At 38.4% G+C, this 14,630-nt stretch overlaps 1 protein-coding gene across 1 annotated transcript; it reads right to left on the bottom strand.

Moving 5' to 3' along the window:
* Window positions 1–4,104: 4,104 nt before the first annotated feature.
* Window positions 4,105–13,330, bottom strand: rom1a (retinal outer segment membrane protein 1a). Its single transcript, XM_079872738.1, has 5 exons — window positions 12,635–13,330; window positions 10,501–10,931; window positions 8,566–8,812; window positions 5,617–7,119; window positions 4,105–4,664 (listed from the first exon to the last, which is right to left on the bottom strand). The coding sequence occupies exons 1-4, from the start codon at window positions 12,782–12,784 to the stop codon at window positions 6,898–6,900; spliced, it is 1,050 nt and encodes a 349-aa protein (XP_079728864.1). The 5' UTR covers window positions 12,785–13,330; the 3' UTR covers window positions 4,105–4,664; window positions 5,617–6,897.
* Between the last annotated feature and the right edge of the window lie 1,300 nt (window positions 13,331–14,630).

Raw genomic sequence — 14,630 nt, 5'->3', positions numbered from 1 at the left:
TTAGTGGATCAGTTAAGTGATATAGTGGTTTATTTGGTGATACAAGCATGAAAAGCATGATACAAGCATGAAAAAGCAGTCTCTGTGGGTCACTTGACAATAAGCCACCTACAGCTACTTGAAATTTCAAGATGGCGGCCATTTTTCAAGATGGCCACCACCTTAGTGGAGCAATTAGGCTTAAAGGGTACATAACATGCACAGTTTCACCTAATCTCATGTTAATCTTGAGTACCTATAGAGTAGTAGTGCATCCTTAATATCTCAAAAAAGTGTTTAGTTTTATTATATTTAGAAAAGAAAAATACAGCTTTCCGATTCTCTCCGGAAAAAGCCGAGGTCCTGGAGGCGGAGCTATAGAGTCAAGCGGTAGTCCTTGATTTCCAGCAAAAGACAGAAATCTGATCCAGTTGTACTTACATGAATGGGGTCTTTTATCACTGGGACCGCTCCACGTTTTAATAGCAAACGATTTGCAAATCCAGCGTCGACCTGAGCCTTGTTAATAAAACATTCGTCACTGAAACGACCAGAACACACAACCGCACTTCCTACACTCCGTTGCTGCCCCGGAAAAACAAACTGCATCCACTGTTCCTGTAACACTGGGTTCTTTGGAAAACTGAACACGGTAAGCTTTCCCTCACATCCAAATACACACTTTTTTGGAGACATTCTTGAACAAATCCTATGCAGCGCTGCCGATGATTTCCTGTTGAAGTGCGCGGTCTCGCTCTCCTCTAGTCGACGTGCTCGCGGGCGCGCTTTTCCGGGAGAAATGCTCATATAAGGAGTTGCACTCTGATCTACGTCATTAGATCCACGATCTAAAAAAAACCAGCCGAAACTTGTACCAACCCGGAAGTAAGATTTTCAGCATAGAAATTCTCCGTTATTCGTCCAAAATATTTTTTTAAAACTTTGCCCATGTTTAGCATGAGAATCTATCTCTTTAACACTGTAAACAACTCTGAATACATGAAACACCATTGTACCCCCCCTTTAAGAAATCATTTAGTTGGTGATACAAGCATGAAAATTGCCATGAACCTAATTGCTCCACTAAGGTGGTGGCCATCTTGAAAAATGGCCGCCATCTTGAAATTTCAAGTAGCTGTGGGTGGCTTATTGTCTAGTGACCATCAGAGACTGCTCATGCCAATTTTCATGTTTGTATCACCAAATAAACCACTATATCACTTAACTGCTCCACTAAGGTGTCGGCCATCTTGAAAAATGGCTGCCATCTTGAAATTTCAAGTAGCTGTGGGTGGCTTATTGTCTAGTGACCATCAGAGTCTGCTCATGCCAATTTTCATGCTTGTATCACCAAATAAACCACTATATCACTTAACTGCTCCACTAAGGTGTCAGCCATCTTGAAAAATGAAAAATCTTGAAATTTCAAGTGGCTCGGACAATTTTCTTGTCAAGTGACCCATGGAGACTGCTCATGCCAATTTTCACGCTTGTATCACCAAATAAACCACTATATCACTTAACTGCTCCACTAAGGTGTCGGCCATCTTGAAAAATGGCTGCCATCTTGAAATTTCAAGTAGCTGTGGGTGGCTTATTGTCTAGTGACCATCAGAGTCTGCTCATGCCAATTTTCATGCTTGTATCACCAAATAAACCACTATATCACTTAACTGCTCCACTAAGGTGTCGGCCATCTTGAAAAATGAAAAATCTTGAAATTTCAAGTGGCTCGGACAATTTTCTTGTCAAGTGACCCATGGAGACTGCTCATGCCAATTTTCACGCTTGTATCATAAACTGAACGATTAAATCACTTAGCCGCTCCACTACAGGAATAGGCTGCTGTCACTTTAAGAGCTTATGCACAGATCCAATAAACTGTTACACGCTCACGTTTTATTTACGTTCACTTAAGACATAAATGACCATGTTATGTTTATAATGATACTTGCCAAGATGGGGATTTTGACATCATTTTGTTTGAATATGTCTGTTCAAGAGCAAGAAGACGTGAAAGAGAACTCAATTTAGTATTCATGCGCTGTCTGAGATCCAGATTTCTGGGCGCACGCGTTGGATATTTGCACAGTGCGCGTCTAACGAATAGAGTTCCCTTTCACATCTTCTTGCGCTTGAATATTTAAATTGGCCAGGCTTAAACTTTCATGGCGTTACAGCACTGGTGTAGGCTCGCGCTTGATTGGTCCAAAGTCCGGCATCCGACCAGCGCGGAAGGTCTCTACGTGTTACTGTCTTTTCTCGAGGCAAAGTATCTTTTGATTAAATGCAATGCATTTGAATATGTATTCTCTCGTTATTTCATCTGACTCCATAAATGAAAAGGTTTTAATGATATCTGTGCATCATTAAATGTGAGCGAATGTTTGACTATTCCTTTTAACTCTTTAATGAAAATAATGTCAAAGTCAGTTAGAATAATCAAATGTAACAATTTATTATGTCAGGTAAATGTATCAAGGCAATTTCATAATCAATTCAAAGATAATCGATACAAAACATCAAATGCTCTGGAGTAAAGAGAAGAGATGCAAACCCAACATTACACATGAGCTGAGAGTCTTACTCTCAGCCTCGGCTAATCTGAAATACAGAAAGGCCCCGATCTTCTCGTTGCATTTCCCTATAGACAGAAACTTCTTTCACATGGAAACATCTGCTAACAATGGGAATTTACATTCAGAGTTGACACCTTTTGGGGATGGGAGACCATTTGTCAGGAAACCACCTTCCTTTGTCTGCCAGTTCTCTCTAAACTCTTAAAAACCTTATTACCTTTTGTTTTACTTATTTGGAAATTAGACATTTGTACCAGTCGCACTGAGACATTTCAAATGATAGTAAATATGTGTAATACTCGATGATAATCATTCACATTAAACCATATATTTTCTTGGGTGAATGCAGGTGATCTGAGTATGAGAGACGGGGTGAGGGATGAGGGAATGAAATGTAGATTAGGATGACTCGGAGGTGAGACTTTTGTCTCAAATGGTGAGTTCAAATGGTAATTTCCAGGAAGATCATGTCTTCTCAGGGTCTGGTCGCTCCTTAACCAGACTGTCCGGCATTTTCTAATTTCTCAAGTCTTACACTGTCTTGAGCTTACACAAGTCTTGAGCTTTCCTGTAGCTCAAACAGTAGAGCGTTGGCGCTAGCAACGTCAAGGTCATGGGTTCGATTCCCAGGGAAAGCAAGAACTGACAAAATGTAAAATGTGTACTTTGAACGCAATGTAAGTCGCTTTGGATAAAAGCGTCTGCCAAATGCATAAATGTTAAATGTTAAAAAAAATGTTACACTGGCCTGTCAACTGTCACGGGCATTGCTTACGTTTGTTCATGTTCATGTTTTCACATATTTGCATTGTTAGAATTTATAAAAATGTTACCGGCCAACTGGCTATTGACCGTTTCATATACTCGCAAACACTGATTTTTACTCGCATTTGGTGCTTGGCGAGTGTTAATTTTAGGCCCTGGGTTCATGCATACACATATTTTTGTTGTTGTTTTAAATTTCTCTATACCGTTTGGGAAAATTACATTTTTAAAATCTTTAAAATAATTATCTTATGCATTTATTTGAGGACAAATACATTACATTTTAAAATAGATTAAATATTTTTAAACTGTGTTTTTGAAAAGCAGTGAGCATAAGAGACTTATTTCTAAAACAGTAAAAAACCCTAATTATTCTAAACTTGTAGTCGAATGCAAATATATATATATATATATAGGCTAAATGGATTGACATGAATTGGAGTTTGGACATTCATCTACCCTCCTGGTGTTAGTTATAATCGGATGCAGTGTGTATGAGTGCTGGTGCAGCAGTATGTGTATTAACAGATTAGGGCAGGTTAAAGGATAAAGGACGCAGACACACTGGGCTTTCACTGTATACAGTCACCAACCATCATCTTTCATTATCCTGCACCTGCCTCAGACATCCAGCTATGTACATGAGAAAGTGGGTGCGTATCTACCCGGCTCATGTGATTATGTGATCATGTGATTGCTTATTGTATGCATAATTGCACCTCTATGTTAATGTGTACCTGTGAAAGTTTGAAAGAAAGAATCAATAAAAAGACAGAAGTATGGGGGTATGCATCTATTTCCACAAAATATCACTACTCAACAAAGCAGTTCAAAATGTCAGATTTTATTAGACCTGACAGTAGTTTTCTGCGAGTGCAGTACAGTGTTTCATAGCAGAGCATTGAGCATCATCTACACCATCTTTTAACACTTACAATGCATTTAATTCCATGCTGTATGCAAAACCAAAAATTATTTAATGACAATTAAGTATTTATGTTTACAACATGCAATTAACACTGAATGAGAAAAAATATGAAATTGTCTTCAGATTTTTGATAATAATTTAATTCACTTTTATTGTAATTTAATTCATTATTTTCAGTATCAAATAATTTGCTTATTCACATTGCAAGCAAAAATACAACACAATCAAAACCATCAGAACATATTTATTAGGGTACGTTTACACGACAACGATGAACTAAAAACAGAAAAGTTTTTCCTTCGCATTTTTCACCCACAGGCGACAAAGTTGTCAAAACAATCCCGTTCACACGGATCTGCGAAAACGATTAAAAACGCTGTGTTCTGCTGCTAGGCCAGTAGTTGGCGATAGGGCTGGGCGATATATCGCATGACATTGTTATGCGCATCTCGTCAGTAAAGCCGGTTCCTTGATTAGTAGTAAATCGCCATCACCTGCTTTCAGATGGAGCGGCATTCACTACAAAGAGCCGTAATTCACTGACAAGCCATATCGCATTAATTATCGCAGGCGATACGTCCGTGATAATTAATGTGATATGGCTTGTCAGTGAACTACGGCTCTGTGTAGTAAATGCCGCTCCATCTGAAAGCAGGTGATGGCGATTTACTACTAATCAAGGAACCGGCTTTACTGACGAGATGCGCATAACAATGTCATGCGATATATCGCCCAGCCCTAGTTGGCGATGTCACTTTGTAAATAAACACTACGTCCCTAGAGACTGAACACGTAAAACGCATGCGCATGACGTCAGTGTTTTCACAAATTCGCATATTTGTAGTTTAGAAACAGAAACGAACAGTGTCGTTTTCAAAACTTGCACTTTGAATCCTGTTTTCAAAGGTTTGTGTTTCCAGGCCCTAAAACGCCATTGTCGTATAAATAAACGTTCAAAACGCATAAAAGGTTTCCCATTTATAGTTGAACATGGTGTCGTGTAAAGGCCCCTTAATCAGCAATATGGAGATTTGTAGTGGTGCTCACTGCAATGCCAAATGATGTTAGCTCCTCCCCCTCTGGACTTAATGGGTGGAGCTTGACCTCCAGCTCCACCTCTGTGCACCTAATGGGTGGAGTTATGTTTAGTGATAGAGTTATGGGTAGGTTTAGGGTGTGGTTGGACTGTCTAGCTCCACCCATTACGTCCAGCTGGACTTCAAGCTCCAGCCATTGGCTTTGCAGTGAGCACCTCTCGAGATTTTAGGCCAGTGAGATTTCACTGTGGGCGGGGCTACCCAGTGTGAAGCCAAAGAAATAGAAACCTAGTATCAATGTGTTCTATCGTTTCTCAAGGTTGTTGGCTGGTTATAACAAAATTTGTTTTGGAAGAGACAGCTTTATCGTGTCATGGGTAGTACACAGTGTAATACTATTGTTAGAAGGAGTTTTCCATTGTGAAAAAGAAGTACTTTTATGCATATTTTTAAAAGGAGTACTTATCAATTAAATAATATGATCAAGTTCAAGTTGAATTTAATGTTTTCAGATATTTGATTTCATGTTATACACAATTAAATACAAATGTATTTAGTTTAAATTTATGTTAAATATGAGTAGTTAAACTTAAGAGTGCTTTTTCACCCATATAAGTAGGACTTACATCTTTATGTAATTTCATAATTGCTTCTGTTATTTTCGAAAGTGTGCCGTCGAATGGTAAACTAAAATATGCTTATTCAATATGTAATTTTTAATTGAAATTTGTATGTCATGTATTTAGATATACAAGTTGCAATTTAAAAATATTTATTTAAATGTAATATCAAATAACACAACAGTTAAAATTATAATAAAGTACTTCTCATGTGATCTAGTATGTTATTTAACACATCAAAATAAGTGTACTTTAATTTAATTTGGAATTTTGACAAATATAACTTAGTGTAAGTGGCCTTTTATTTCATTAGTATTATATTACCTGCAAGTACATTTTTTAAAAATGTGCTTTTAAGATTTGAAGTACACTACAAGTGCACATTCATTACAATTAAGCACATTTCATTTTTTCACAAGGGCATTGTTTTGCATGTTTCGGTTTTTCCAGTTTACAATAATTTACAAACATCCATATGGTAGCAGTAGTATATTACTGAATCAGCCTCTTTAAGGTGTGTGATTTTGTAAATGGGAAAAGGATGTAATATAACTTTCAGTTAAGACAACTGCTCAGTCACACTTAATTATTCAACCATTCATGGAGGAAATTTAAGCACATTGCTAGTCATTTCCCAGGCAGAGCTGCACCAGGTTTCTCCTGACAGGAATGAACAGACGTTTACTCACCCCAAGGTAATAAATCATTAGAGTGCTGCAGAATTGGCAGTGTAATCATTCATCATTCAAAAGACTTCTCACCAAATTGGGCGAAATTCTGATGCTGTTCATTTATTTCAGAAGCAACCATTTTAGAGTATTAATGAAGTATACAACTCTTTGAGATGTGTGTTTAGGTCAATAAAACGTATATATATATATATTTGTATATAAAAATACCAAAACATTAATTAATTGATTGATTGATTAGCTGTCAGCACTCTCAGCCTCCAGCTGGACAGATTTCAGTGGTCAGATGAATCTGACTCTTTAGCTGGTGGTCGCTCCAGCCGCCCCTGCTTCGGCTTGGGCTTCATTAGGGGTTACCTGGTTCAGCAACAGGAGATTCAGCACCGGATCCAAATACTCCATGATGGTCTCCTTCACTCCTTTCTCAAGCAAGTAGCCCTCTGTGTCGATCTCCACATTCTCCTGTCCAGCGACGGCCTCCATAGACGTCTGCAGGAGGCGCACACTGGCCAACACTGAGCTCTGTACACGAGATGCCATTGATATGGAAAATTGGGTAGAAATGGCAGGTTAGTAGGTAGTAGAAGTCAAGATACAGGTTATAAAATATTAACTTAAAAATACATTTATTAACAAGAATTTCTGGGTGTCATGTTGTGTTCAATCTGAAATTATATATACTAACCTACCAACGCTGTATGTACTGGAATTTGCCTTTTTTGCCACACTTGGTAGCCCAGTTTTCACAAATGCATTTCAGTTACTGTAACGAATGCGCTGCAATGAATTAGTGTAAGACTTATTCATGAGGGGATGTATGAATTCATGGTAACACTTTACAAATACAGCCCATTAGTTAATAAAAATACTGCTGTTCATTGTTAGGTCATCTCAGTTACATTAAATAATATTAACAGATACCATTTAAAAAATGCATTAGTAATTGTTGAAATTAACATTAACTAAGATGAACAAATGCTTTAGAACTTTTTCATTGTTGGTTTGTGTTAACTGTAGTTAAAAAAAATTAACAAACATGTCCTAATTGTAAAGTGTTACTAAATTTAGCTTTTGTAGCATAGGGGTAGTTTACAAAGAAATTTAAGTAAACTAAACTGGGAAATGAAATTGGCTGAACCTTGTTGTCCACAAACCAACTGATATTAGTTAGGGTAGACAGCATATTTGATTTTTAATGCGAATGAAAAAGAAAGTGGTGATCTGTTCAATGTCCATTCAGTGGGTCACTGTATATTGTCTTGAAAGGTGGTTGAAGGTTTGATTTTCAAAACTCATGCTATATACGATTTTGAGTTGTTGTTTTGCTCTTTTTTTTGTTATTTTGTATCTTGGAAATTTGTTGGAAAGATTCAATATTTCCTATTCTACCGTACACAACACTACAATCCATTGAATTCATTGGTATGTCTATCCCTTGCTAGTCTCGGTCTTAGATGTCATTGGCTGGGCGTCTGATGCATATGGCACACAAAACTGGAAACACTTCAGGAGTTTCGAAGTCGTCATTTGATTGGTTGAATTCTACAGGATTTCCGTTCTTTAACGTTCCACCTGGAAACAAAACCTTCGTGATGCCTAACCCCCTCATGGAAGAAGAAAGCTGTCGTGTTTACAACTGTGACAATGAGCGCTTATCAAAATCAACTAAGTTCACGGCATACTTCCAAGAGTTTTACACGGCGGTCTGTTATTGTTGGGACATCGACTTTACATTTTCACGACCTAAACATGGCCCTGAACAAAACGAACTGTGATCGGTTGCTTTACATGTCAGTCAGACGGCCTCTTGGTTGGACCTTGGCCAATGAAAGCTGTAGACCTTCTGCCATCAAACTGAAGGTCTGGCTACATGAGACTAATCCCTCTCATTTTAATTTATGTTTAAATAAATATGGTGTCTACCCTGATTAAGGTCTATTGCGTACATGCAAACCTGTGACAATGTACCTGAATCATAAAGACAGACAGAACTGCAGCTCCAATGGTGTTCATCAGACCCATGTAATAGTTGACCAGGGCTTCTCTGCAACCACGAATGAAGAGGTTGAGTTCTTCGGTCTCATGCTCGTAGTTGTAGTGGGCAGAGTTGTTGGTGATTTTGTATTGGATACAGGGTCTGGGAGAACTAGGGTTACAGCAACTGAAGGGCACGCCGTCAACCAAGTAACGGCCATCCACATTGCTCTTAATGCGGCTAGAGGATTGAAGATGAAGAAAATGGAAGAAAAGAGCATTGAATGATTGCAAACTGTTACGGCAGGTCATATGAGATAGTTCTAAATTGCAGCTCATAAAGTTACAAATAGTTCCCAAAAATATCTTAACTTGAAATTTTCCTCAGTTGTACTTTATGCTTTTTATTTAATTGTACCTGTGTGCATTTATACAGTGCGGTTACATTTAACATTTTCATTGGCGAAATGCAGTCATTTCAATAATAGTAATACATGCAATTGGGAATCTCCCACACAGATTTTGCAGTTCACTTTGGTCACATGGACCACACTGACCAATAGAAAGCTGATTGGTTTGAAAGTGACTTTTGTGTGAGCTACATCGCTACACTATTGATAATGAACAATGGACCTTTTTGCTGACAAATTTCGCTAATGTGACTGTACATTTATTAACAGGTCAACGTTTGCACCTTTGTCTTGATAGCATGGCTATAACATGTCATATAGCCTATAATAACGCGCTCTCACACGTTTATTTTTTTAGCATTGTTGGGAGGAGTAAAATTTACATATGTGGTTTCAACAACCAGATGCATTTACACTTGTCCAGTTTCGTCTGGAATGCGTCTCAGACCACCTCATGAAGTGGTTTGAGGGATTGGATTTAAATCCGTCTCGAATGCGTTTCAGAGGGTATTTACACCTGGTCTTTTCACGATCGGATAGCTTTCTGATCTGAGAAAACGCATGAAGTGACCAGGAGTAAACAGGCCCTAAGGTAACTACATGGGTTAAGGTTAGGTTTAGGGGTAGGTTCAGGGTTAGTACCCAGTTATTATCCAGTTATTGTAATTATTTTAAGTACATGTATATGGGGAACAGGACTGTAAAATAAAGTGCTACCAATTTTTCGGAACTAATTTCACATTTCTAAGCCATTTTGGTCTCAAAGTGATTTTTGTGGAAGTTCAGTATAAAGTCTGAAGTTCTCCTCAAGTTCACATAGGTGTCCTAATCAGAGTAAGCGCAGAGATAGTTTACCCAAAAATGCCCAATACCATTTACCCAATTACCAAATAAAGGGATAGTTTACCCAAAAATGTGGGTAAACTATCCCTTTATTTGGTAATCATTCAAGAATGAAAATTCTGACATAATTTACACAATTTCAAGTCGTTCCAAATCTGTATGACATTCTGTCTTCTGTAGAACACAAAAGAACATAATTTGAAGAATGTTTCAACTCTTTTTGTCCATGCAATGATTTTGGGGTCCAAAAAAAAAACAGTGCACCCCATTGATTTTTATTGTATGATTTTAGTCTATAATAACACGCTCTCACACATTTATTTTTTTAGCATTGTTGGGAGGAGTAAAATTTACATATGTGGTTTCAACAACCAGATGTTATTATAGGCTATATGACATTTTTGGGTAAACTATCTCTGCGCTTAAAAAAGAAAACTTCTGTCATCATTTGCCTACCTCCATATTCTAAGCATGTATGCAATTATTTATTCTGTGGAACACAAAGGAAGATTATTGGATAATGCCCATACAATAAAAATTAATGGGGTGCACTGTTGTTTTGGACCCCAAAATCATTGCATGGACAAAAAGAGTTCTTTAAAATATGTTCTAGTTCATTCTTGGATGAACTGCTGTATCCCTTTAACACTTTTAATTGACATTTCCTTTGACTCACTCCTTAACCTCCTTAGAGCTGAAATCCAGGTAGCGGTTGCTGATCCACTGCACCTCAAACCAATCCCTGTAGTCGCTGTTTCCACAGCACTGGAACTCCATCTGAAGGCGATCAATGGTCTGCTTCTGGTAGCAGCGGCCAGGGGTGTCGGTGTCCTTGTAGAAGCGAATGCCATTCTTCAAGCCGATTTTCAGCGATTTTTCTAGGCTGCCCATCATGGCGTAACTCAAGATGACTGAAAACAGCATGAGGGTGGTGAAGAATAACGAGCATCCATAGAAGGGCTTCAGGAAGGTCTTCCATTGTGGGAAACGCCCCGCATCTAGGGCGTCCTGGCAGATTCGACTGGCAAAATAATTGATGCCCATTGAAGCCAGACCCACAATCAACAAGGTGTTGGGCACACAGTGGATGTCTGTGTTGTCCATTACCTAAAGGACAGGAGGATGTTGATGTCAGTCCATTTTGAGCTCAGATTGTGCTCACTGTGTATATTGAGTTTGCTTAAAGGGATTATTCACTCAAAAATCAAAGTTCTGTCATTAATTACTCACCCTCATGTCATTCCAAACCCGTAAGACTTTCGTTCATCTTCGGAACACAAATGAAGAGCTTTTTAATGAAATCTGAGAGCTTTCTGTTCCTCCATTGACAGTCTATGCAACTACCACTTTGACTCTTCAAAAAGTTCATAAAGAGACCGTAAAACTAATCCATATAAATTGAGCCGTTTAGTCCAAATTTTCTGAAAATATACTCGATCGCTTTATATAATGAACAGACTGAAACGCAACACGTTTGAGCTTTCACAAGAACCATTGAGGTTTGTTATTGCGCATCAAGCCGGTTCGGTTGAGCTTCTATGTTCGCTGATCAATGTTTAAATGTGAAAAAAAAGCTTAAAATCATATAAAGCGATCGAGTCTCTTCAGAAAATTGGGACTAAACCGCTCAATTCATATAGATTAGTTTTACAATCTCTTTATGAACTTTTTGAAGCGTCAAAGTGGTAGTTGCGTATCTGTCAATGGAGGGACAGAAAGCTCTCAGATTTAATCAAAAAGATATTTATTTGTGTTCCGAAGATGAACGAAAGACTTACGGGTTTGGAACGACATGAGGGTGAATAATTAATTACATAAATGTAATTTTTGAGTGAACTGTCCCTTTAAACAATCTTTGGAGAGTGAGCATTTTTTTATTAGAGTATATAAATCAGTGTAGAATAAACCTTAAAGTAGCCAAGTATGTTCAAAAAAGATTTGAGAATAAGAGAAAGCTTTTGGTTGATACATTAAAAGCACTAAGTTGTGGCTTTGTTTTCCATTATGTTTACAGAGAGATTCGAGTGAATTTGATAATCCATTGGGACTGTTGTAAACCAATTAGTTACTCCCTAAGCTTCATCAAAGGATTTTTCCTTGCTTTCTTTAAAGAAACAAATATATATATTTAAATCAGAATTTCCTTTCTATTACACATAGTATTATAATTCTCATTTTTGGAGTGGTTATTTACTCAATATATAATGAAAAACATGCAAAAAATGTATTGTGTGTGTGTGTGTGTGTGTGTGTGTGTGTGTGTGTGTGTGTGTGTGTGTGTGTGTGTGTGTGTGTGTGTGTGTGTGTGTGTGTGTGTGTGTGTGTGTGTGTGTGTGTGTGTGTGTGTGTGTCAATAAAAATATTGGTGTGAGTAACTAGAAAAGTATGGCCCTTCAGACAGATGTCACTCTTTATCAGCAAGTTGAATTTGACCCATAGACGGTTGAAGAGCTCATTTGCAAAGGACAGTTCCTTAAGCCAATTAAGACCGGCTTAGATAATATTTAGATTCACTTGGGTTAATCCATGCCAGATATTTCTGAATCGTTTGAGCCCTTAACATAGTTATTTATTAATTATTAAGATCTTTGTCAATTTACAATAGAGATTCTATAAACTTCCATAAACTAAATCAATGCCACTACTAAAAAAAACAATAAAAAAAACACAACTTTGCACAAAAAAGTTCATTTGCTAACACTGAATGTGTCAATGGCAATTTTAAAGCTCAAAGCGAATTATTGCATAATACATGTAATTATTAGCAAAAAACATCAAGCAAATGAAAAATATGAGGGTTAAATGGATACCTCTGCCCTCCTTCGAAGCTCAGTCTTTAGGAAGCATCCTAAAGTGAAGGTAACCGCTCCACCCAGAGTCGACATCCATGAGAGTAGCCACAAACCCTGGGCCAACTTCACCCTTTTCTGAAAAGTGAACTTCATCTTACCCACAACCATTGTGAAAGAGTATTATGATGTAAACTTGAGAAAAAGGGAAGACTAGAAGAGTGTGAAAAAAAATACAAAACTGGTCAAACGTTGTCAATATGTGAACTCTTTGAAAGAAGTCCTGAGAATCAGGTTGGAACTGCTGGAGGCTCAAATTTTGCGGGAAAGAAAAAGAAAAAAAGAAAACTTTGTGCAATCCGTTACACTTCGTTTGTTAGAATATGAGATCAATTCAATTTCATCCGAACAACGCAGACGCTATTCTGTATGTCGGTGTCACTTAATCCGTTAGCAAATGTCAGTCCAGATTTTTATGTGGTGATCCCCCCGTAGCGATGCTAAAATGAGCCAGATGCCCACTCAGTGGTGACAGTGGTGCCCTTCCACCTCCATGCCCATGCTTGGGTGAGACACACTGGATTTGGACAAAGTTAGAGGTCTTGTGCGTCTTACCTGTAATCCATAACCTATCCTATTACAATGGCCCTCTCCAATGGGAAACAAGGCCACTGTCTGCTCAGCAAAGCAAGCCGTGCATCGCTGCATTGCGTCACATATGTAGAGGATAAAGATGATGAATAACGACAAGGAAGAGATTGGAAGGGCTATGATAGCCAGCCGTGAAGAAAGGTGGCAGCCATTGTGCTTAAAGCTGTCTTTAAAGTTGATAGGTGTTAGATTTTGACTTCTGCAGTTTGTAGACTGTAGAAATTATTAGGACCGTTGCCTTCCTTTAAAGTTCAGACTAGTTCTAGAGTGTCTCTCGGTTTAGAGGTGAAGATTCTGACTTCCCTGAGTATAGGCGGCCATGAGAGCAACCAAATGGTAAAACAAAAACACCCATTTAGATAAAACTGTAATTCACTATACGTGATATATTAACGATCTTCATCAATTTTCTGCTCTGCCCAACCCATTTGTTGGAAGGATAGCAGGACGTTACGCATCCACAAACTTCACTTCTCTTAAAAAATTAAGGATTCAAAAACTTTTATGAGAACCAAATTTGTTTACAATAAAAAGTCTTTCAATCATGACAACTCTCTAAACCGTTTTAGAGCCAGATTTACTAAATAAGGCAAATTAGCGGAAGAGCGCAAAACCTTAAAAGCTGACGATGCGCAAATTAAAGAACACAGACGTAGCTGGATCTTTTCCATAATGACCAACGCAATCTATCAGTTAGCGTCTGGTTTGAGACGTGATTTTTTTGGGCAGTAAATAATGGCGCAAACCTTAGTAAATCACCTTGCATGATTCAAATACTCTCCTCCCATAAATTTTTCATCTGAAAGGGAAACTCCTACAAAAGTTATGCCAGCAGCCATATGGGAGACCTCCTGGGAAAACTAGGTTTCTGTTGGAAGAGGTGTTATTGAGGCCAGCAGGGGGCGCTCACCCTGTTGTCTGAGTGGGTCCTAACGCCCCGGTAAAGTGACGGGACAGTATACTGTCAAAAAGCACCATACTTCGGATGAGACGTTAAACCGAGGGCCTGACTCTCTGTGGTCATTAAAAATGTCCTTCGGAAAAAGAGAAGGGGTGTAACCCTGGCATCCTGGTCAAATTTGCCCCTTGGCCCCTGTCCATCATGGCCTCCTAATCATCCCCATTTACTGATTGGTTTCATCACTGTCTCCTCTCCACCAGTAAGCTGGTGTGTGGTGGGTGTTCTGGCGCAATATGGCTGCCGTCGAATCATCCAGGTGGTGCTGCACATTGGTGGTGGTAGAGGAGATTCCCCCTTCCATAGGTAAAGCACTTTGAAATCCTATAAAAGGGTTTTTTAATGCCAAAAGAGGGTTTGCACTGGCACAAGCTGTTAGTTAATATGGCCCTTAGCATGTAATTTAAT

This window comes from Squalius cephalus, assembly GCF_949319135.1.
Source record: "Squalius cephalus genome assembly, chromosome: 5".
NCBI lineage: Eukaryota > Metazoa > Chordata > Actinopteri > Cypriniformes > Leuciscidae > Squalius > Squalius cephalus.
Note: the sequence above shows the minus strand (reverse complement) of the source record. Positions and strands in the feature narration are given on the sequence as shown.